The following is a 22,842-nucleotide window of genomic DNA, read 5'->3' as shown; positions in this document are numbered from 1 at the left end:
TGTTGTACTGTTTGTGTGTGTTTACTCTGGGAGGTTTGGAATAGATGCCCCTGGGGTGGAAGGCAAGTTCCCTGCTTCATTCACCTTTTCTTGGTTGGAGCCACCCCCACAAAGTGGACTCCATCTTGGTCACAAGGGGACTTCAGTTACATGTATCTGTGTTACCAACTTTTCTCCCTTATTCTACATGGAGATGGAAGTTCCTTGGATTGCATAAAGATCATAGTCCTTCCTTTTAAAACTGAATAGGATCTTGTCCTACCATATAGATCACTTGGGAACTAAAAGATTTTGAGACCGTTATCCAGCTGGTCTACAGAAAATTTCCCAGTGCCTACCACTGCTTTTTAAAGATAGTTAAGTCGTGCCATCTTATTCCACTGGTATGCTGACTTGGTTTAGTCTTAATTTTAAGAATGACCAAAAAAAGGTTCCAGTACAGAACGGGGAAAATAAAGGTGGCCTTAAAATAAGGCGTTTATTAACAAGCAGAAAGCACGCATGAAGGGCACATAGCCAGGTGGCTACTGATCAGATGTGCAGAAAGCGGGAGGGGCGGGAAAAATCTTCATTGCAAACTGCAGAGCATCCATGAAGCCATTTTGATGAGGCTGCACTCGTCCAATGGCTGATATTGCATCTACAGGCTTGTATAGGGCTCCTTACAAGGTGGGTAGGATCAAAAAAGCAAAAGAATCTTCCAGTTCCACTCTGTCACCTCCAACCTCCTATACTGTAGCAAACAAAGCTTATGAGAAGCTGAACTCCGTTCCATGTTGGCGCACATGCTACCTGTGCAGCCTCCCAGTCCTTTTCTTTATCAACTGGAAATAGAGTCCTGTTGCCAAGAGGCTCTTCAGGGCCACAGAGGAGGGAATTAGATTTTGCATTTAAAATAAATCTCATAGTAAGTAACATGCCTTGCATTTGTCTCTCTTACTCCTCACTTTCTTGTCCAGTTACATGATACTTTGGATAAGAATAAGCCTGGAGTGGCACAATATAGTTATATCTGCACTGGAAAGTTGACATCTGGTAAACAGATGACAGGTGAAAGGAATAGCAGTTTAAGCCAGTGGGACATGTGCAAACATGGAAGGGGAACGTAGGGATGGGCCATGATGTCTGTTATTTATTACTATTGTTCTAATTTATATTCTAGCTGTATATTGTAATACATTTAAGCAAAATAGCAGATACACACATTATTTTGCATAAGCCTACATGAACACCTGTATTCATTCATCACACACTGATAATGCTTCTATGATCATTAAGGCTTTGCTAAGTGTACAGTCTGTGTAGGTGTATGGGCACTAAGTGTCTGTGTTTTTCTTATTGCAGTGGTGCTGTGTAAACCTTTCTATCCTGCAGCAATGGCATGGTGTATTCTTTAAGAACAGCCGGTCTGTGTCAGACCAAAGGTCTATCTAGCCCAGTATCCTGGCTTCGGAGAGTGGCCAATGCCAGGTGCCCCAGAGGGAATGAACAGAACAGGTAATCATCAAGTGATTTATTCCCTGTTGCTCATTCCCAGCTTCTGGCAAACAGAGGCTAGAGAGACCATCCCTGCCCATCCTGGCTAATAGCCATTGGTGGACCTATTGTCCAGGAACTTATCTAGTTCTTTTCAGCAAAACAATAGCTTAAAGGAGGAAACAGTGATATTTTTATCCAGAATAGGATACCTCAGATTAAAATTAGTGGTGTCAGAGTCCACAAGTTTCAGGAGACAGTTTGAAAAATAAGTTTGTTCTGTACTTAATTTTTTTAGTTTATATATTTAAATTTTAGCTATAAGTGAATTCTCCAAATAGAACTTTAAAAGCCCTACGGAAGTGTCTCTCTAACTCAATAGGTCTTGAACATCTGGGGTAAATGTGTGATTTTATTAGACTAAGACCTTGGATGTCCACACCTGTGTTTCTTGCCTCGCATTCATTTGCACGTGCTCAGAACCACAAGGCTGCTCAGAAATAAATCCACAAGAATGACATTGGGAACTGCTCAGCCTCTGTTGTGAATCACAGCATGAACAAACATGGGCTGTGCCACAGGCCTATCATTAATTTAAGAGGATGACGTTTAGGACATCAGCCCCCAAGATCTTAGACTGAGATTTAGGTGACGCGCAATTTACTTAACTCCTTTGAAAAGCCAAAGCTAAGTAGTACTCGTGCATGTATCACTAGCTGAGATCAACTGCTTTACATGATGATTCTTACAGCCTCTCTGCATGCCTATTGCTGAAGGGCATCTGTCACCTAAAGGAACTAGAGTATCATTCCCTTACACATGGGGGAGTAGTCTACTTGCACTTCCTCATTCTCACTCCCGTCTCACATGCACATCCTGTTCAGGGTCAGGGAACAAGCTGCTCCAAAGTCATTAGTATTTGACCAACTCCTACTCACAGCTGGATAAAGGTCTTCGAAATAGCAGGAATGCTGGTTTCAGGCCAAATAAACAGTTTCTGTATAAACTTGCTGTAGAGTGACATCATACTTTTATGCCCTACTCCAGAGACAGTAAATCATCTAAAAATAATCAGAGGAATTTCAAGACCATGGATGCAGTGAAGAGAGCAGATATATAGGGAATAAGATTCATGTTTCGGACCATGTAAAGGCTTTCTTGTTTTTTGTTTTAAATAAACTGGTATCATAACAGGCACCACATTGCTCTTGAGCATCAGTACTGGTGTTGTTAATGTAGGGCCAGAATGTCAGCCGGTAATTTCAATGGAGCTACATCAATTTACACCACCGGAGGATTTAGCCTACAGATTGCAACCACTGTGGATTGAAATCCTGGGCTGCAGCTGTCTTTGGGATGTTGCCATCTCCTACTAATACAGTGAACTACCTTCAGCTGAATATACTTTGTCTGCACTTTTTATACCACACAAGTTACTTACATAAAACCATCCCTTGGAGTATCATTGTAAAAACACGGCCAACTTACAGCTCTTCGCAGAACAAAAAATATTTGAAGTCCCATCCAGAACAAATTGTCAACAAATATTATGAGATAAACAAGGCAACCTTCTCTTTCCCATCATGTTTACAGACCTTGGCATCATCTCAGGAGGCCTATAACTACCCCACAACATCTGCCACGAGTCTGAGGGAGAGGTAGCCATAGGAGCACAGTCCAGTGTCTGAAGTGAACTTTGAGGTTTCCTGAACACTGACACTCCTGTCCCCACTCCTGGATCTCTTTCATAAATAAGTACACATGCTCACAGCTCTTCCTGCTGCGTGTGTGTGTGCCCACGCGTCGTAGGCAGTTAAATGCACACAGAGCAGTCCATGATCCTCTGCTCTTAAAGCTATATGTTAACTGTAATCAACTAGTCACTTCTCCCCTGAGAGGAAAGGAATCTTCCTGCTTCAGGACTCTTCCCTCCTCTGGCCATATCCTAGATTTGGCTTGCAACACGTAAGATTTTGATTAAAATTTAGTATTACACAGCATGACTTGCTGCATAAAATAAAATGAGTTTCCAGGAAGCCAGGATATAGTGCCATTGGACTGGATCTGCACTCTAACTCTCAACGTTATGATACAGTGAAGATTCTGCAGTATGGAATCCCCTCACTTTCAGTTTTGGCTGGGGTCCCAGCAAAGCTTTTGCCTGGCAGAGCTCCTCCAGGAAGAAAAAAACAACAAAACAGAACAAACCAACCACCATACTTTGGGCTGTAGTAGGAAGAGAGCCTGAAACATAAGGCCGTGTATGAGAGGCCTGAGCTAAAGTAGTGGTCAAAACTTGCTGCCATAAAGCAAGGTTAAGTTGTGAGCAAGAGGCAGGCCGTGCTCACAGAATCTGGCAAGAACAGGGCTGATATTGCAGAAACGCATTCTTAAGAGGTACTATGCACAAAAACATACATGTAAACACATTCCAGGACGGTGCCAGAACACCCTGATACCAGAACATTCTTCAAAAGTAACAGAAACATACTGACCCATCCTAAAGATAAGGTCAGGATGACAGCATGATGGATAGAGATGTTTTGATCGAACCAACAGGTACAACATAATGGGTGGTGGTTAGCCACATCAAAGGAGTAATACATAACTTGTTTGTATCTGTGGATAAGGATGTATCTCAAAGGCAATGTCTTTGTCTGGCCTAGGGGATTCACTGAGCCGGTCCATTGTCACGGGCATACATGCGTTTGTGTACCTGTAGCCATTGAGCCGGGGCATTAGCACCGTACCTCATTGGCAATAAACCTGACCAAGTTCCTTCACTGAAAACCGAGTCTGTGGATTTATTGGGCGGTTCGCTCAAGGTCTACCGTGCCAGCTATCTACGTAGAGCTAGGATGGCACACATGGAGAACACACACACACAGCTGAACATCTGACCGCATCGGCTTCTTAAGGCTAATGAATGGATCAGTCAAAAGAAGAGTTGCAGTCAAAGACAATGGGCTGGGGACCCGATGTAAAATGTCATACCTCCATTAAAGTCAGAGAAGCTACAATAATTTACACCACCTGAGTCTCAGACTCAAGATATTCTTTGCCCCAGTTAAGGACAACTGCTGACAGCCTGAAAATGATTATTTCAGAACTAGTGCAATGACTAATGTTGCTGTCTGGAGCTCAGCTACATCACCCGAAAAACCTTCAAGTCATTCAGCTGATAGTTTAACCACTCACAGGGCTCCGGAGAGGAGTGAATCCATTCATGCCATTTATAAGGCTAACAAGCAGCCTACTACTTTCATCCCAGAAAGACACAACCCAGTGGCTCCACCCCCTGCTTTCTCAGCCTCTGGATCCAGGCTGGAGCATATCAGAGATAAAGATAAAAGAATAAAATAAGTATGTTGCTGTGGCTGAAAAGAATTCATACAAACTTTACTTCCACAGATGAAAATAAATTCCCATCTGAATGTGGTTTTGGAGGGGGTTTGGCAGAGTCCTTCCCAAACTTCTGCATCCTTTTCATTTCTTTGTCTCTATTTCTATAAGACTGACAAAAGGAAGGCTTTCATGTGGATGCCCTGCTTTTGATTAACATATATTCCATCCATACACTAAAACCGCCGGGGGCGGGGCACTAAACATTCACACTTGAGATGAGGTCAGCGTTTCCACATTACTGAAAATCCATCATTTCTCTTTGTGTTTAACTATGCTCTTATTCCTGGCAGCAACAGAAGAAAATGAAGTGAGTGACAAGCCTATGCTACAATAGCTTGTGGCATGGTGGCTTTAATGAGGGCTACATATGTTTTGTAACCCCTCCCCCCCCCCCCCCCCAAAAAAAAAGTCAACTGATATACTGAGTGTTATCCAGTACTTTGTCCACAAGTAGTGCTGGAGGGTCACAGTGGCTCCCACACCAATAAAGTGGATTAAAAATAGTCAGGCTTGTCATTTTGTTAAAAAATAATTACAAATTGCCCTCTCTCCCATCACCCCTACCACTGAATCTGGAATTCATTTCTGGTTTATTAGTGAAGAACTAGGCTTGAACATAAGCAAAACCAATCACATAATCTGCAAATGTCTCATCTACTGCAGTTAAAGAGTCCACCTTTATGTCCTTGTACTCCTAGTGTCTTATGAATACTGCCAGAGGTTAGGCTGCATTTTCTCCATGTTACTGATCTTGTGTCTCAGCTCTGTAGTCTGGTATTAGAGGGTCAGACATCTCTCTCAAGGCTTGCTTTACAGTATTACTCGTGAAAATTCAATTCAAATGAGCTAGTTTACTAACAGTATATTAAAGCTAACAAATCATATCTAAATTCATTGTTAAGACCAAACATTTGTGCATTTTAGATTTTAATGCCCATTGGAATTTGCCTATTCTTCCAATATTTGGTCAATGCAAAGAAGTGAATGAGTGCTCTGTCTCAACGTTGTAACATTCCTATCAGCCTGAAAGAGATTTAGTAACCTCTATGGTTGATTAATAAGGTAAGGACTCTAGTAATGCGAGTCTGAGCGAGGTAAATGTGTCTAGCTTGTTGAAAGAGCTCACAGCTGAAAGAGTAAATGAATGAAAATCTAGAAGTTTAATAATCCAAGTCTTCAAAACAAATAAATCAAAACAGAGTAAATCAGTGAAAAACAAAATCTAGACTGTAGAAGCAAAAATTATGCAGAATGAGCTCCAAAAATCTCCTCCCGTGTCCTGTTTTCAAGTATCTCTTTATAAAGAAAGCTTTATTACACTGACCTATACTAAACTGACCCAGTCGGTTTTCCATGCCATCCTAACAGACCATAGGCAAACACTCAGAAAAAAAGTAATTAACAAAGGCAGCTTTCATGCCCTAGAGTCCTGATGATTTTCTGAATTTTATCCTTTGCTTAAGTGCAGCCTACACCCAGTCAAAGCAGCTCACTCAGGCAAAGGTATCTGCAAAATTGGAATTTACTGATGTCAGGAAACTCAATGTGCTGGTGCATTTCTGAAATCTGTAAGCATCTGCTTGAAATGGAGAAAAGTTAAGAATATAAATACAGGAAACGACAACTCAGAGAAAACAAACTGGTCTTAAAACCACTCCGACCGACATACAGTACTGGTGGTGAATTTCCTTCAACACAGCATCAGTCAGGATAGTGGGGGAAAGGTTGCTGCTTAGATCACTACAATACCCTGCTTGCCAAAAGGGATTATTACAACAGGCAGCAGACACACACACTGCTGCTGAAGCTCTTAAAACTTTGCCCATCTTGATAATGACTTAGACGCCAATTAATGACAGACATTATTCAAGAGCACCAAGCAGCTAGTGGTGACTACTCAGAATATTTAAAAAAAAACTTTTGCCAACATAAAGTTGATCATGCTCACCATGATACACAATAGTTCCTTTTAAAATTGTTAAATACACTACATTTTAAAGATAACAGTTTGGGATATATTGCCATCTTCACTAACACAAACAAAAACTGTTACATTAATTTAAAATTACCTTTTATTTTTCACAAGTTTTTAAACACATTGTGCACTCCGGCACCTTAGGTTCCTTGGTTTAGAGTTTGCTTCAAGTTTCTTTAAATTACAAACAGTAGATACAGTAGGAATATTTAAAACTGATTCCTTTAAAATAAATGGTAAGTCAAACCTCTTAGGTTTAAAAGAAAGACTTCACCAATTTCATTTTCCTGATACAAAATTCAAGTAATTTTAAACAGAAAATTGTGTTTACAAAACATCCTGATATTAAAATTTAGCAGTGTTCTGAAAACAGAATTTAAATTTCCAGTATCAACCTGGTGCAACTATACATTGCAAAAATAGCTCATTTTAATTGAAGAACACTTGGTAAAGAGAAGTAACCTTAATGGGACAAGTTCTTCTTTAAAACACATACTTGCAGTTCTTGATAAAGCCATTTAAAAAAAAAATTAACGTATTCAATCTATTCCTCAAACTTTGCAATGCATATATTCTTTAGGAGGATATAGATGTTGATATTTAATATAAACTAAGTATTTTAAAAAGTTTTACTGGGGTGTTGCCAAAGTGCACATCAGCACACAAAATATGCTTTCGCTTAAAGCCAAAATTTGTGTGCAATTCTGCTAGGCTATGGGATTCACTTGATGCTAATTCTATATGTGGTTCTTCTATTGGTAGTTATAAAATATGCACAACACACAACTTCATCTGCATCATTTTACTGAATGAAAACCACAAGAGAAGATTTGGAGATAATTTTGTATCTGGGAATTTTTCATAACAGAAAAAAAATATTCATTTTAAAATGCATTTCTGTTTTCCCTCCCCGCCCCACCTTTCAAGACAGCAGCGTACAAAAATAAACAGGGCATTTTTACTTTGTGACGTAAGGCTCAGAGCAGACATTTGGAAGTGTCCAACATTTTTTAAAGTTGTTTTTTCAATCTTTTAGCTCAAAGTAAATCTGCTGTCTAGAGGAAGTAAATTAAAGTTTCTTTTATCACCATCTTCTGGGAGGAAAACTATAAATAAGAGTTTATGTCAAAGAACCAACCACTGGTTTTGAAGAGGCAGGAAAATAAAGTTAGGGATCAATAAATGATACTGCAATGTATCTTGTTCCATTTAAAATGGGAAGTCCTTCGTGTAAATGAGTAAGTCTTCCTGGATGCATGAAGCTCCATCCTTTCCTGGGTGACTCAATGGAACAGTTGTATCTAATAAATTTACATCCACCTCCCTGTTACAAAAAATCAGAAGACAGATTTCTTAGCTTGGGTTATAATTGCATTTTTCCTTTTGTCCAACAATCAGAATGTTTTATTGTTATTAACAGATACTTAACATCAGAAGTTCTCTATCCATACTAGTAAGGCATACTTCTTAAGGAAGGTTTCCTTTGCAGCAATACATGTGGCAACACCACCTGGTAATAGGGATTTCAGTCCCTTTTATTTTGGTAACCACTGCAGAGCAGCTCCTTTGCACAGTCTTAGTGGTATATTTGTTTCCAACCAATCAGCCATTCGGTAACATTACTGTAGATGACAGACTAGTTAATCACCCTTTCTAGGCCTTGACTCAGGACAGCACGTTAGCCCATGATCAAGTGTTTTCCTTTATCAGGGGTCTAGAGCCAAAGCATCATTCCTCAAGATAGCAGTTTTGAAAATAATCTAAATAATTTAAGTATAGGAATGGAAAAATACACTGCATGCCTTGATGGTCAAAATGGAACAAGTTGTTCTACCTGTGGATGAGTTAATATGATCCAGAGCCAGATTCTACCACCAGCAACACATTGCTACGTGTGCTGCATGTCTTCTCCTCTTACACAGGGTCCTAACCACGTCTATTTGGACCCAAGCATGGAAATGATTTAGATAAATTGAAGAGCAGCAATATTTAGTGAAATGACTATTGCTTACCTGAAAATCTTCTCCTCCTTTGTTGAGAGCAATGTTGATGGTAAACGTAGAAGAGTCATGATGAGGTCTGAGGGAACGCTGTCTGTCCGTAGTGTACTTTACAACAAAATTCAGCATGGCATATCCCTGAAATAAATGTGTAGCAATCAAAAGGATTTCTCATCAGTGTGTGAATTTCGAAATCAAATACGTGCTTATTCGTGGGAGCTGAATTTTAAAAGCTACTCACTGGCAAATGTTCGTGCTTCAAGTCCGAAACAGTTACAACATTGGATTTATCTTACCCATCACGACAAAGCAACACAGCTCAAGTCTGGAATATTTTCAATCAACACACAAAAGTAACAAATTTTTTTAAATATATAATAAATAAAACTGAGAAAAGTGTAGCCTCCTCTAAAATATTTCATGAGCAAGAAGATTCTGGGATTAATCTCATAAATCATTCCCTACAAATTAACCACTCAACTCAACTATTCACCTATAATAATTTTAAAAGTTTACCTTTGTATAATAGCCAGCAAAGACTTTTAGTGTTACTGGTGCAATGAACTCTCTAATGAAATGTAGCCATTCACCATCCAGCCCGATTTGCTTCATGTGAATATCATCAGTTGGGACATTTTCATAACCTCCAGATATACGACTATCCTAAAAACCAGAAGGGCCTCAAAAATGTGGGTTTTTTCAGTACTTATATAATATAGGTTTTAATTTATTTGAAAACTGCAGGCATATAGAATAAAACAAAGGCAATAAAAGTATCATGTTTAACTAAGTTTTCAGTAGTTGCAGACTACACCACCCAGTGCACTTTCTAATGAAGCATTTATTTAAAACATTAAAGTACATGAAGACCTGCTAGAAAACAAGTACTAGTTTTGTTTACAAGAGGTGACACTTACACGATGTTTTCCTCCAGACCACTGTCCATAATGTTCCATTTCCTCTACCAGTTCATCACAGGCAGTCTCCGAAAATATGGGAAACCAATACACATCTGGGCATGGCTATAAAAAAAACCCACAGCATTGTTTTAGAAGTCATATTTATTACTCCAGTAATTTTTAAACAGTTTTTTAAAAAGAGCTAGGTAGATCAATAAAATAGTGCCACTATTTCCACTAAGTCAGAATTCAGATATATTAAAGTAATGAAGAAATTCCTGATTTGTAGCTGCATTTTCACTGAAGGTGGCAAAAACTAACAACCAGTGAAATACATTGTGTCTTCGTTTCACTCTAAAGGGTTATGTATTGTGTTTAGCTTGTGTTCCTGCTGGGAAAAAATGAGTTACAATTACTTTAAGCTCACCTTCATTCATAAAGCATTTTTAGAAATACAGGAGAAAAAAAATTCATCTATAAGATCTAGGATTGTCGTCATCTAAAACATGCAGATCTTTGAAGAAATTATCTTTGGAAGGCAAAACCTGCATAGAATCGTAGGACTGGAAGGGACCTCAAGAGGTCTTCTAGTCCAGTCTCCTGCACTCAAGGCAGGACTAAGTATTATAGACCATCCCTGACAGGCGTTTGTCTAACCTGCCCTTAAAAATCTCTAATGATGGAGATTCCACAACCTACCTAGGCAATTTATTCCATTGCTTAACTATCCTGACAGGAAGTTTTTCCCTAATGTTCAACCTAAATTGTCCTTGCTGCAATTTAAGCGCTTTGCTTCTTGTCCTATCCTCAGAGGTTAAGGAGAACAATTTTTCTCCCTCTTCCTTATAACCTTTTATGTACTTGAAAACTGTTATGTCCCCCTCTGAGTCTTCTCTTCTCCAGACTAAACAAACCCATTTTTTTTCCAATCTTCCCTCATAGGTCATGTTTTCTAGACCTTTTAATCATTTTTGTTGCACTTCTCTGGACTTTCTCCAGTTTGTCCACATCTTTCCTGAAACGTGGCACCCAGAACTCGACACAATACTCCAGTTCAGGCCTAATCAGCACAGCGTAGAGCAGAAAAATGACTGTGTGTGTCTTGCCTACAACACTCCTGAGGATACATCCCACAATGATGTTTGCTTTTTTTTTTTTTTTGGGGGGGGGGGGGGGGGGACAACAGTGTTACACTGTTGACTCATTTAGCCTGTGATCTACTATGACCCCCTAGATCCTTTTCCACAGTACTCCTTTCTAGGCAGTCATTTCCTGTTTTATGTGTATGCAATTGATTGTTCCTTCCTAAGTGGAGCTACTTTGTATTTGTCCTTATTGAATTTCCTCCTACTTACTTCAGACCATTTCTCCAATTTGTCCAGATGATTTTGAATTTTAAACTTGTCCTCCAAAGTACTTGCAACCCTTCCCAGCTTGGTATCATCTGCAAATTTTATAAGTGTACTCTCTATGCCATTATCTAAATCACTGATAAAGATATTGAACTGAACAAGACCAACAACTGATCTCTGCGGGACCCCACTTGACATGCCTTTCCAGCTTGACTGTGCACCACTGATAACTACTCTCTGAGAACGGTTTTCCAAGCAGTTTTGCACCCACCTTATAGTAGCTCCATCTGGGTTGTATTTGCCTAGTTTGTTTAGGAGAAGATCATGCAAGACGGTATCAAAAGCCTTTCTAAAGTCAAAATATACCACATTACTGCTTCCCTCTATTCAGAAGGCCTTTTACCCTGTCAAAGAAAGCTATTATGTTAGCTTGACATGATTTGTTCTTGACAAATCCATGCTGACTGTAATTTACCAGCTTATTATATTCTGGGTGTGCGCAAATTGATTGCTTAATTATTTGCTCCATTATCTTCCCAGACACTGAAGTTAAGCTGACTGGTCTGTAATTCCACGGGTTGTCCTGATTTCCCTTTTATAGATTGGCACTATATTTGCCCCCTTTTCCAGTCCTCTGGAATCTCTCCCATCTTCCATGACTTTTCGAAGATAACTGCTAATGGCTCAGATATCTTCTCAATGATCTCAAGTATTCTAGGATGTATTTCATCAGGCCCTGGTGACTTGAAGCCATCTAACTTGTCTACGTAATTTTTAATTTGTTCTTTCCCTATTTCAGCCTCTGATCCTACCACATTTTCACTGGCATTCACTATGTTAGATGTCCAATCGCTACTAAACAGTTTTGTGAAAACTGAAACAAAAAAAGTCATTTAGTCCATCTGCCATTTCCGCATTGAGTAATAGGCCTACCCTGTCCTTGGTCTTCCTCTGCTTCTAATGTATTTGTAGAATGCTTTCTGGTGACTCTTTAGGTCTCTAGCTAGTTTAGTCTCATTTTGTGCCTAGGGCTTTCTAATTTTGTCCCCACATGCTTGTGTTATTTGTTTATATTCATCCTTTGTAATATGACCTAGTTTCCACTTTTTTGTAGGACTCTTTTTTGTTTCAGATCATTGAAGTCAGAGTGGTCTCTTACCATACTTCCTATCTTTCCTGCACAGTGGGATAGTTTGCTCTTATGCCCTTAATAATATCGCTTTGAAAAACTGCCAGCTCTCGAACTATTTTTCCTTTAGACTTGCTTCCTATGGGATCTTACCTACCAGCTCCCTGAGTTTGCTAAAGTCTGCCTTCTTGCAATCCATTATCTTTGTGTTGTGTTCCCTCCTACCATTCCTTAGAATCATGAACTCTATCATTTCATGATCACTTTCATCCAAGATGCCTTCCACTTTCAAATTCTTAACGAGTTCCTCTCTATTTGTCAAAATCAAATCTAGAACAGCCTCTCCCCTAGTGGCTTTCTCCACCTTCTAGAATAAGAACTTGTTGGATAATCCATGCCTTGCTGTGTTATTTCTCCAAGAGACATTTGGGTAGTTGAAGTCCCCCCCATCGCCACTAAGTCCTGTGCTTTGGATGATTTTGTTAGTTGTTTATAAAAAGCCTCATCCACCTCTTCTTCTTAGTTAGGCGGTCTGAAGTAGACCCCTACCATGTGTGAATCAGGGATATTTTAAGGGGTCTCTCCTCTGATGCCAAGTACCCACCCTAATATATGGTATCTGCAATGAGCATTGCTTTGGGAGTTCCTATTATCTAGACCAACTAAAGGTTTGTAAGATAGGGAATTTTAGTTACTTTAGTTTGATTTCTCTTAGATATTCGTGGTAAAACTTCTCCCTTCCACTGCTGCCCTTTAGAGGGCTCAGAGACAGTCACGCACTAATGTGAAGAAGACATGAGAGGAAGATTATTTTGCCCTGGTCTCTCAGCACATCATTATTGACCTTGGACAGCTACCCACTACACATTCTCCTTTTTACAATTTTGTCCATCATACTTTTTTGGGGTGATTACTCAGGGCTGGATTCTGCCCACTCGCACTCACACTAAGCAGTACCTTGCTCCCGAAGTACTCCTGTTGATTACAGTGGAACTACTCACAGAGTAAGGCAATACTCAGCACATATAAGGATGACCGAATCAGGAGCAGCGAGAAGTTTTACAGACAGGGAAGATCCTTGCAATGGAGTGCTCTGGCAAAACAAATGCTCTTTTAGGACACAGGTCTCAAAATGTGTGGATTTTTCTTAGTTCCACCTGCTGGGATGTTAACCAGTGTCCAGTTTCATTTAGTAGGGACTAGGACCTTTCATTTAGTAGGGACTAGGACAAAGCAATTTAACAGGGATAAATTTTTACCCAAAAGTTAACCCTAAACCCACCTACTCCCAGTCCCATGTTCAATGATAAAGTCCTGCATTGTATGCTCGCACTCCCTCCACTTAACACTGTTGGGTAAAGAGCACTAAATCTCTCTCTCACACACACACACACACACGTATGTATCCGGCTCCACTTCTTCAAGTTTATAAATATATATTCCTATTCTACAAAACAACACAGCAGTTGTCTTCAATTCCCAACCGCTCTTGCTGGTGTTCTGAATTTCAAGCTATGCTGACAGTGGCTTGACGACAAATGAGAAGATATGGTGGAAGTTTGCATGCTTGAATTGCCACGTCAATCAATCCCATCTTCCTTAGTTTGTTTTATTTGGACTCCCCAGCTCATCAGCATGGATTTTAGGACTGCCTGATAAATTACATTTTAGTTAGGTCTAGTCTGAAGTCTGCCAACTTGACAGTATGTATTCAAGTTTGGTTTGGCATAAATGTCCATATTCATTTTCCCATCATTCTGGACCACTCTTCCCCCCCCCCCCCCCCCCCCCCCATAAGCATCCCTAGCTCTTTACAGTTTGCAAGTGTATACTGAGGGTGGACTTGTCAAAAGCACTCAGCACTAACTCCCACTGACTTCAATTAGTCTAGAGCTAGGCCAATGCTGAAAGCCCGCCCTAGCTACCCATGCACTCATAAAAACCCTCCGACACATCGTCATTAAATAGAAACTCCACGTGCCAAACATCTGCAATGCTGAAAATCAACCCAAACATTGCCCATTATCAACTTCGATGGTAAAATCCTGGCCTCACTGAAATTAGTGGGAGTTTTTCTATTGACATCAATAGGGCCAGGGTTTCATCTCCAGCACCAACCTAGTGATTAGTGTCAACTTCTCGGGAATAAAAGACTGAAAGTTTACATTATAATCAGTTCTGCCATCATCCATGCTACTTGGACATTTTCACTGTTGTCTGGTAAAGTGATCTTTATTTTAAAATAATTTGTCTAAGGTCACTACAAGTGCATGTGAAACAGCCAAGGAATCGACAGGGTTTCTGTTTTGTTTTTTTAAGCAGACTAAATACAAGGATCAAACAATTCTGAGGTGCAAATGCTTAGCATTTGGCACTAAAATCACTGCACAGTGGGATCTATTTGTGACAAAGAAGGGAATAAAGAATACATTTTCCAATTGAAACAACTGGGGGAATTTAAATAAAGGGGTGGAACAGAAAGTGAAATTTCACCAGAACGTTGGGATTGACACACTTCCTCTTGCAGCAAGTTCCATGGGGATCTCTTTTGATCTCAAGTACTCTTCACATCAGCTGTAAGTCTCACTCAGAAAAGAGTCCTTCCAACAGCACTTAGCATCACATGGGGTACTGACTCAGTAGCCACTCAGAGGAAGCAGTGCCTCCTACCTAACAAATTCTGGCCACCACTTCTTGCTGCGCCTCAGTTTTCCTTGGACACCTCCCATCCAACTACTGAAAAGGATGAACCGTGTGAAGCTTAGCAGCAGAGAAAGTTCCACAATGCAAAATTCAGTTCTGTGGCCATTCCTCAAAATCTCTAATTTTGTGAGGTACGAACTTCCATTTTGTTTTAGGTGCATATACCTGCTGCGATCTAACAAGATCACAGCTCAGTGTGATACGACAGTCAAAGCATTTATTCTATGCCAGTTCATTGAACCAAAACTTAGATAATTTTTTGTCCCTCTCATTTTAATAGTATTAATACTAACCTGTTCCACTAGATTTTCAGTGAAGATCTTTGAGTAGTTGGGATTTATATAGGTTTCCTTCCAGTCCTGAAAAGAATGATTTGAACAGATTAAACAGCTCACTTATTTCCTTTTTTAAAATGTACAACCAAAAATATAGAAATTAAAAATGAATTTTACTACTCTGCAAATTCCTTTGATTTCTTCCATTCAAATCATTAGAAACAATTAAAGATGTTATTCTATCTGTAAATTAACTCTTGATTCTATTATCTCAGGAAACATTTTGGGATATATGGGTCCATTTTTGACTCAGGCATGCATTTCTTTTTCCAGATTATGAGTCATATATTTTATATGATATGCGGATACTGAATTTATTATTATGTGTGCGCCTCTCAGTAATATTTGCCAATATATAGTAACCACAAAAAGTTATAATTTTCCATATGGTCATATAATGATTTCTAAAACCTATTAACAGTTTTATGCATAATGTGATATATACCACAGGATTTTCAAAAATCTGCCAGAGATCATTGTTGTAGTGGGAGGTATTGTAGTTGGCAGTTGAAATAAGTCTCCCAAATTCATGTCTGTTGGTAATGTACATAAAGACACCCTGTATCAAACAAAGAAGAAAAATGATGTTAGCAACACTGTGTAACAGTAAGAATGATATTCGGCTTTTAAAATTTTATATATATATCCCCAAAACACAGACATGTAGCTAAAATATGGTATATATAATTTATATTTTACCTATATATTTATGTCTCTCTCATACACATGTTTTAACTACCTCTGGGTTTGTTTTTTAAGGAAATCTTTAAACTTTCACATGACTATTTCTGATCACAGCCTGTATTACTGATTCCTGAACATGTATTTTTACTATGATCCACATTAAAAAAGACACATTTGGTATCATTTGTTTTCTAATCAAATTAAGGCAACAAAATGTTTTGTAATAGTGCAAATATGCAATTGGAAAAGAAAAACAAATTTAATATCCTTTGTTTTTTTCTTCAGTAAGCCTAGAAAGACCATATATTAAAATGTTCAACCCTCCTGAAATACCGGTTTTCAAACAGAACTCTCACACAAATTAAACTGACAAAGTCTGGGGCTGGGGATTTTATCTGAAAAAAGCGAACAATTAGAAAAAAGGTTTAAGTACTGTCAGAACACCAAACACGCAAGTTCTGCGCTGCTTCAGAACATTTATTATTAAGTAATCCTTTTGGTGAATTGTCCTGAAAAAAAATATCTGAAAATACAATGCATGTTAGAATTATGATGAGGAATAAAGAATATATCAGTGATATAAAGACCAACAATTAAATGTGCTGCTACACTGGTTCATAAATAAAAGCTAGGATATCAACAGGGCTCCCTTGATTAGAATTAGTAGCAGAAAATATTTTTGTTTAAAAGAAATAGGGGTTTCTTTTAGTTTAACTGTTTTTCAGACCCAACCCCATTTTAGAAAGTTTTCTCCATTTTAGATTTGCACAACACAGAGCCATTCCCACTTGTTTGCTTGTATCTGGACCTCAGTTTTAGGTCTGAAAAAGTGTTAAATTGCCAGCATGATAAAACGTGTTAAACGTGTACTCAGTTCTTGGCTCTTATCAACACATTAAATAGCTACAGCAAGGAAAATAAGGAGGGTCTGGCAAAAGTGGCTACCCAATGCTTATCACAAAAAGCTTTCCTATACAGGATACCCTGGGCCTGATTCACCACGTTGTTGCTCCAGTTTTATTCAGTGCAACTCTGATTTCAATAGAGTTACATCATAATAAATATGGAGAAACAAAAATGTCAATCAAGCCCTTTGAGAAGGTAACCTTAAGTTTATTCTGGCTTTAGAACGATTTTGTATTCTTGAAATGAGGAAATACTGCTAGTATCTCTAGGACCAGAAGCAACTTTTTAAGTGTGTCCACCACCCATGTGGTTGTAACACACCATTAGTGCTTGCTTTCTTTTCCCGAAACATGACATTGAAGTAATGGACACACTGAGACCAGTTCTTCAATAGGTCTAGCAATAGGACTATTCATGGGAGTAAGCACTGCAGAATTTTGCCCAATGGCTGCACAAACACAAGCTGTAGCAAAACTGAACAAAGACTTTACAAATAAGACAGGCTAGACAGGTCAGAGAAACTTTGCACTTTGTCTTTTTTTGTGATTTTGGGTAATATTCAGAGAGGTTTTGAATCGTTTAACCAGTTTCATTGTACTAATAATGCCAATAATTAAGCTGTAATGGCCTAAATCCTCAAAAAATGACTAGTGACATTGGTTATCTTGATTTCCAGGTGCCCAGATTCAGACATCTTAAAAGGAGCCTGATTTTCAGAGCATTAAGAGCTCTCACCATGAAAAATCAAGTTTTAAGATGTTTTGATTAGGCACCCCATATCACCAGTCACTTTTGAAAATGTAACTTAAGACTAAAGAGAAAGGTATAGCAACTTTTACTAAGGTAAGTGGAGAGAGGGGAAGGGTTTTCCTGTGGTAGAATGATACTGCATAATAGTAACAACTAATGAATAAAAAAAAGCAACACCTTTGGGGGTCTGAGCATATGGAATGTTTCCGAAGAAGGGGAGCCTTTTTCCCTTTGTAAACTCTAAAATGAAGGAGAAGCATCACATCAGTTGACCGATATGTGGTCTCTCTCTCTTTGTCAGAGATGTATTAGGTTTTAGGGTTCCACAGTTACATTAGGTAAATAACAGCCTTCGATCAAAAGCTGATATTCCAAAATAGCTTTTACGGGCAGCATGCATCTCCAAGCAAAGCTCCTATGTACATGTTAAAGCTGTATCCACCAGCCCCTTATCTGCTGCAATACAAAAACAAGCACGTACCAGACGGTCTCATAGCACAGGTTGAGAAAGAGAAAGAGAGAAGGCAATTCTCTGACGAGCCACAGAGTCAGATTAGTTTAACAGGAGCACATGGTAAGCACAAAGTGCAATAACTGCTGCTTAGAAGGTTGAAAACAAGAGTATGTTGATTGGGTTGTTCTGTAGAATGAGTACAAACAAATGAAATCATGCCTTGTTATGGAGGGAATAAAAAAATTATACTTGCCAACTTTTCTTGTTCAATTCAGCAAGTTATTTTTCAATGCTATACTGTCTGGAACTAGCTGTGGTTTACCTCTTATTTGTTTCTGTTCTGAAACTAGTGTAAATATCAGTACAAATATGGTTTTGCATATTTATACTCCTAATATAAATCAATCTTCATATTACTGACAGCATAATACAAGCAACACTAAATAGTATAACACCTTTAATAAGGGTATCATCATTCTGAAAATGGCTTAAAATAAGATTTGTATATTGCCAGCTTCAATCATTAACTTTAAGTATTCTCATTTAAACATAAAACAAAGTGTTCCACCTAACTTGTTATAAGTTCCAAATTGTGCAGATTAACTAAGACATTTCAAGACAAATGGAGATACTCAATGATAGCTGATATATTAACAAGGTGGCCACTGAGTCCGCCTTCATGTTATACAATTGTGCCAACAAGTAAGGTAATTTATAGTACCTATGAATTTTAACTGTATTTAAATAGAAATAAATATGCTGTCAGTGCACCAGTCCACTGGTCTTGATCAAAGCCAAATGCTTCCACTGTATTCTTTTCAATTATTAAAAAAAAAAAAACCACCACAAATGCCAGTATCCCACAAAAAATTGGCTAGTACTTGTAATTAGAAAGAAGTGAACACAATTCAAGATTACATACATACACCTGTAGCAAGCACGTTAAAAAAAAACAACTGCATGTACTATTTAAAAGCAAACCATCCATCCACCTTACCATTTCCCTGGCATTCCTGCAGAGTGCCATATCAGGATCCAACTTATCACGAACAAAATAGTTTCTCTCTCTCATCTCTGATCTGAGAGTCTGTCCTTTAATTAAGTATATATTAGCCATATAAGGGATATTCCAGACTCCTCTGTAAAAGAAGTCCAGGGGAAAAGGTTTAAGACTATGAAAACTGGAATGTATTGTACATTTTACAATTTGAACATCAGGATTTTATTATTTACTGAAAAGACCAGGCAAAGTTCAAGGCAATGATGTAAGGTTCCCAAGATATCTGAAAAGCTACAGCTGGACTTGAAGGGAGCATAAGCAGCAATTCAAATTTTATGAGCTTTTATCACGAAGAAAGTAATTCTACCAAATTCCTCAAAGTGGGTTTTAAATATATAAACACGTCCCTTTTCAGACTAGGTCAAGGCTATCAATTAAATTCCTTTATATTATAGCATTAAGTTACTCAGTGGGATGGAGAAAACTATTAAACAGATTTTATGTTCGTTTAAACACCCAACCGTAGCTTCTCGTAGACCGTCTGACTTCTTTACACTGATACCCGGTGAATGCAACAGGCCATAAATTTAATTCAGTTGAGCCAATATCAACAAATAGGCATGTCCATAGGACAATGCACTGCTCTACAAGTTTTCTGTTTCCCAGAGGCAGATCTATAAAACCAGTACATATCTGTAAAGGAGTATCAGCCCAATAAGACCTTTTCGAATTGCCAGGGTCAAGTAAAGGGCCATTGGCACATATGAGAATCAGGCCTCAGGTAGTTTAAAGTATGTTCATTTTGGGGAAAAGTTACTGTTTGTGAAATGAAAGTATTTCTCATCTGCTTTGACTTTAGTCTAACATTTCTGGGCTGTTATAAGGATGGAAAGTAGACAGCATATAATGGAACAAATACTGCTGTATCAAAAATGGTTATTAATTTTAATTTCAGCTGCTGATTAAATATTGTGCTTGTCCAGAAGAGATGAGGAAACACTTTACTTGTTACACATTTGATGAAGTGTCACTAGATTATTTTTTGGCATAAATTCACAGTATAACTTCTTCAATTTTTGCAATTAATTACAGTTCATTTTCATAGCATAATCATATTCAGTACTGATGACCATCACTTATTAATTGTGTGTGTTGGGATAGTACCTAGGACCTCATTGTGCTGGGCACTGTGCCTTTCTATTCCAGGTTGCAGAAACAGAAAGTAATCCTGGATTATTGAAGAAATTCATGAACGTAACTGACATTAACGGTTCAGAAATTCTCTCTCTCTTTACATGAAAAATATTGGTATTTGCTGGGCAAGGAAAGAATATGTCACTAACTACTGTCCAATGATATCTGGTGTTAGTGATTAGTTTAAGTTAACTTACACTCTGTTCCCTTGGACAATATCCACATAATCTTCTGAGCGAGCATAATAGCCATCAGGGCTCAAAGCACCCCAAAAGTTGGACCATAGCTTCCCATGGCGAGTTACAAGTGGAGCAATTATCTTCCTGTAAAAACAAAATATTCCATAAGAAAATAAAACATGAACTTTGATTCTGCTAGCATTAAAATAGTTTTCAGAGGAACAGCCGTGTTAGTCTGTATTCGCAAAAAGAAAAGGAGTACTTGTGGCACCTTAGAGACTAACCAATTTATTTGAGCATGAGCTTTCGTGAGCTACAGCTCACTTCATCAGATGTTTACCGTGGAAACTGCAGCAGACTTTATATACACACAGAGAATATGAAACAATACCTCCTCCCACCCCACTGTCCTGCTGGTAATAGCTTATCTAAAGTGATCAACAGGTGGGCCATTTCCAGCACAAATCCAGGTTTTCTCACCCTCCACCCCCCCACACAAATTCACTCTCCTGCTGGTGCTAGCCCATCCAAAGTGACAACTCTTTACATAATCAAGTCGGGCTATTTCCTGCATAGATCCAGGTTTTCTCACATCCCACCCACCCCCATACACACACAAACTCACTCTCCTGCTGGTAATAGCTCATCTAAACTGACCACTCTCCAAGTTTAAATCCAAGTTAAACCAGAACATCTGGGGGGGGGGGGGGGGTAGGAAAAAACAAGAGGAAACAGGCTACCTTGCATAATGACTTAGCCACTCCCAGTCTCTATTTAAGCCTAAATTAATAGTATCCAATTTGCAAATGAATTCCAATTCAGCAGTTTCTTGCTGGAGTCTGGATTTGAAGTTTTTTTGTTTTAAGATAGCGACCTTCATGTCTGTGATTGCGTGACCAGAGAGATTGAAGTGTTCTCCGACTGGTTTATGAATGTTATAATTCTTGACATCTGATTTGTGTCCATTTATTCTTTTACGTAGAGACTGTCCAGTTTGACCAATGTACATGGCAGAGGGGCATTGCTGGCACATGATGGCATATATCACATTGGTGGATGTGCAGGTGAACGAGCCTCTGATAGTGTGGCTGATATTATTAGGCCCTGTGATGGTGTCCCCTGAATAGATATGTGGGCACAATTGGCAACGGGCTTTGTTGCAAGGATAAGTTCCTGGGTTAGTGGTTCTGTTGTGTGGTATGTGGTTGTTGGTGAGTATTTGCTTCAGGTTGCGGGGCTGTCTGTAGGCAAGGACTGGCCTGTCTCCCAAGACTTGTGAGTGTTGGGTCATCCTTTAGGATAGGTTGTAGATCCTTAATAATGCGTTAGAGGGGTTTTAGTTGGGGGCTGAAGGTGACCGCTAGTGGCGTTCTGTTATTTTCTTTGTTAGGCCTGTCCTGTAGTAGGTAACTTCTGGGAACTCTTCTGGCTCTATCAATCTGTTTCTTTACTTCTGCAGGTGGGTATTGTAGTTGTAAGAAAGCTTGACAGAGATCTTGTAGGTGTTTGTCTCTGTCTGAGGGGTTGGAGCAAATGCGGTTGTATCGCAGAGCTTGGCTGTAGACGATGGATCGTGTGGTGTGGTCAGGGTGAAAGCTGGAGGCATGCAGGTAGGAATAGCGGTCAGTAGGTTTCCGGTATAGGGTGGTGTTTATGTGGCCATTGTTAATTAGCACTGTAGTGTCCAGGAAGTGGATCTCTTGTGTGGACTGGACCAGGCTGAGGTTGGTGGTGGGATGGAAATTGTTGAAATCATGGTGGAATTCCTCAAGGGCTTCTTTTCCATGGGTCCAGATGATGAAGATGTCATCAATATAGCGCAAGTAGAGTAGGGGCTTAAGGGGACGAGAGCTGAGGAAGCGTTGTTCTAAATCAGCCATAAAAATGTTGGCATACTGTGGGGCCATGCGGGTACCCATAGCAGTGCCGCTGATCTGAAGGTATACATTGTCCCCAAATGTGAAATAGTTATGGTTAAGGACAAAGTCACAAAGTTCAGCCACCAGGTTAGCCGTGACATTATCGGGGATAGTGTTCTTGACGGCTTGTAGTCCATCTTTGTGTGGAATGTTGGTGTAGAGGGCTTCTACATCCATAGTAGCCAGGATGGTGTTATCAGGAAGATCACCGATGGATTGAAGTTTCCTCAGGAAGTCAGTGGTGTCTCGAAGGTAGCTGGGAGTGCTGGTAGCGTAGGGCCTGAGGAGGGAGTCTACATAGCCAGACAATCCTGCTGTCAGGGTGCCAATGCCTGAGATGATGGGGCGCCCAGGATTTCCAGGTTTATGGATCTTGGGTAGTAGATAGAATATCCCAGGTCGGGGTTCCAGGGGTGTGTCTGTGCGGATTTGATCTTGTGCTTTTTCAGGAAGTTTCTTGAGCAAATGCTGTAGTTGCTTTT

The 22,842-nt window shown here is 39.2% G+C and overlaps 1 protein-coding gene and 1 long non-coding RNA gene across 3 annotated transcripts in view; one reads left to right on the top strand and one right to left on the bottom strand.

The window, feature by feature from the left end:
* The first annotated feature begins 1,361 nt into the window (after window positions 1-1,361).
* LOC142073178 (uncharacterized) overlaps window positions 1,362-22,842 on the top strand; it is a 41,936-nt gene continuing 20,455 nt past the window's right edge. The window contains exon 1 of the long non-coding RNA XR_012669886.1: window positions 1,362-1,497. This is a non-coding gene — a long non-coding RNA (uncharacterized LOC142073178). The remainder of the gene's footprint in view (window positions 1,498-22,842) is intronic.
* The window catches only part of PLOD2 (procollagen-lysine,2-oxoglutarate 5-dioxygenase 2), a 78,713-nt gene continuing 62,806 nt past the window's right edge, over window positions 6,936-22,842 (bottom strand). Inside the window, exons 12-20 of one of the 2 annotated variants that reach the window (XM_048864197.2) lie at window positions 20,460-20,585; window positions 19,066-19,207; window positions 17,792-17,854; window positions 15,720-15,833; window positions 15,233-15,298; window positions 9,774-9,878; window positions 9,373-9,519; window positions 8,869-8,994; window positions 6,936-8,180 (exon numbers count right to left, since the gene is read on the bottom strand). In XM_048864197.2, coding sequence (XP_048720154.2) covers window positions 8,025-8,180; window positions 8,869-8,994; window positions 9,373-9,519; window positions 9,774-9,878; window positions 15,233-15,298; window positions 15,720-15,833; window positions 17,792-17,854; window positions 19,066-19,207; window positions 20,460-20,585 — 1,045 coding nt within the window. In that variant the 3' untranslated portion in view covers window positions 6,936-8,024. The remainder of the gene's footprint in view (window positions 8,181-8,868; window positions 8,995-9,372; window positions 9,520-9,773; window positions 9,879-15,232; window positions 15,299-15,719; window positions 15,834-17,791; window positions 17,855-19,065; window positions 19,208-20,459; window positions 20,586-22,842) is intronic. The other variant, XM_048864198.2, reaches the window with a different exon arrangement.

The sequence above is a fragment of the Caretta caretta genome, chromosome 9 (genome assembly GCF_965140235.1).
Source record: "Caretta caretta isolate rCarCar2 chromosome 9, rCarCar1.hap1, whole genome shotgun sequence".
NCBI classification, from domain to species: domain Eukaryota; kingdom Metazoa; phylum Chordata; order Testudines; family Cheloniidae; genus Caretta; species Caretta caretta.
This window is presented reverse-complemented; position numbering and strand designations above follow the sequence as displayed.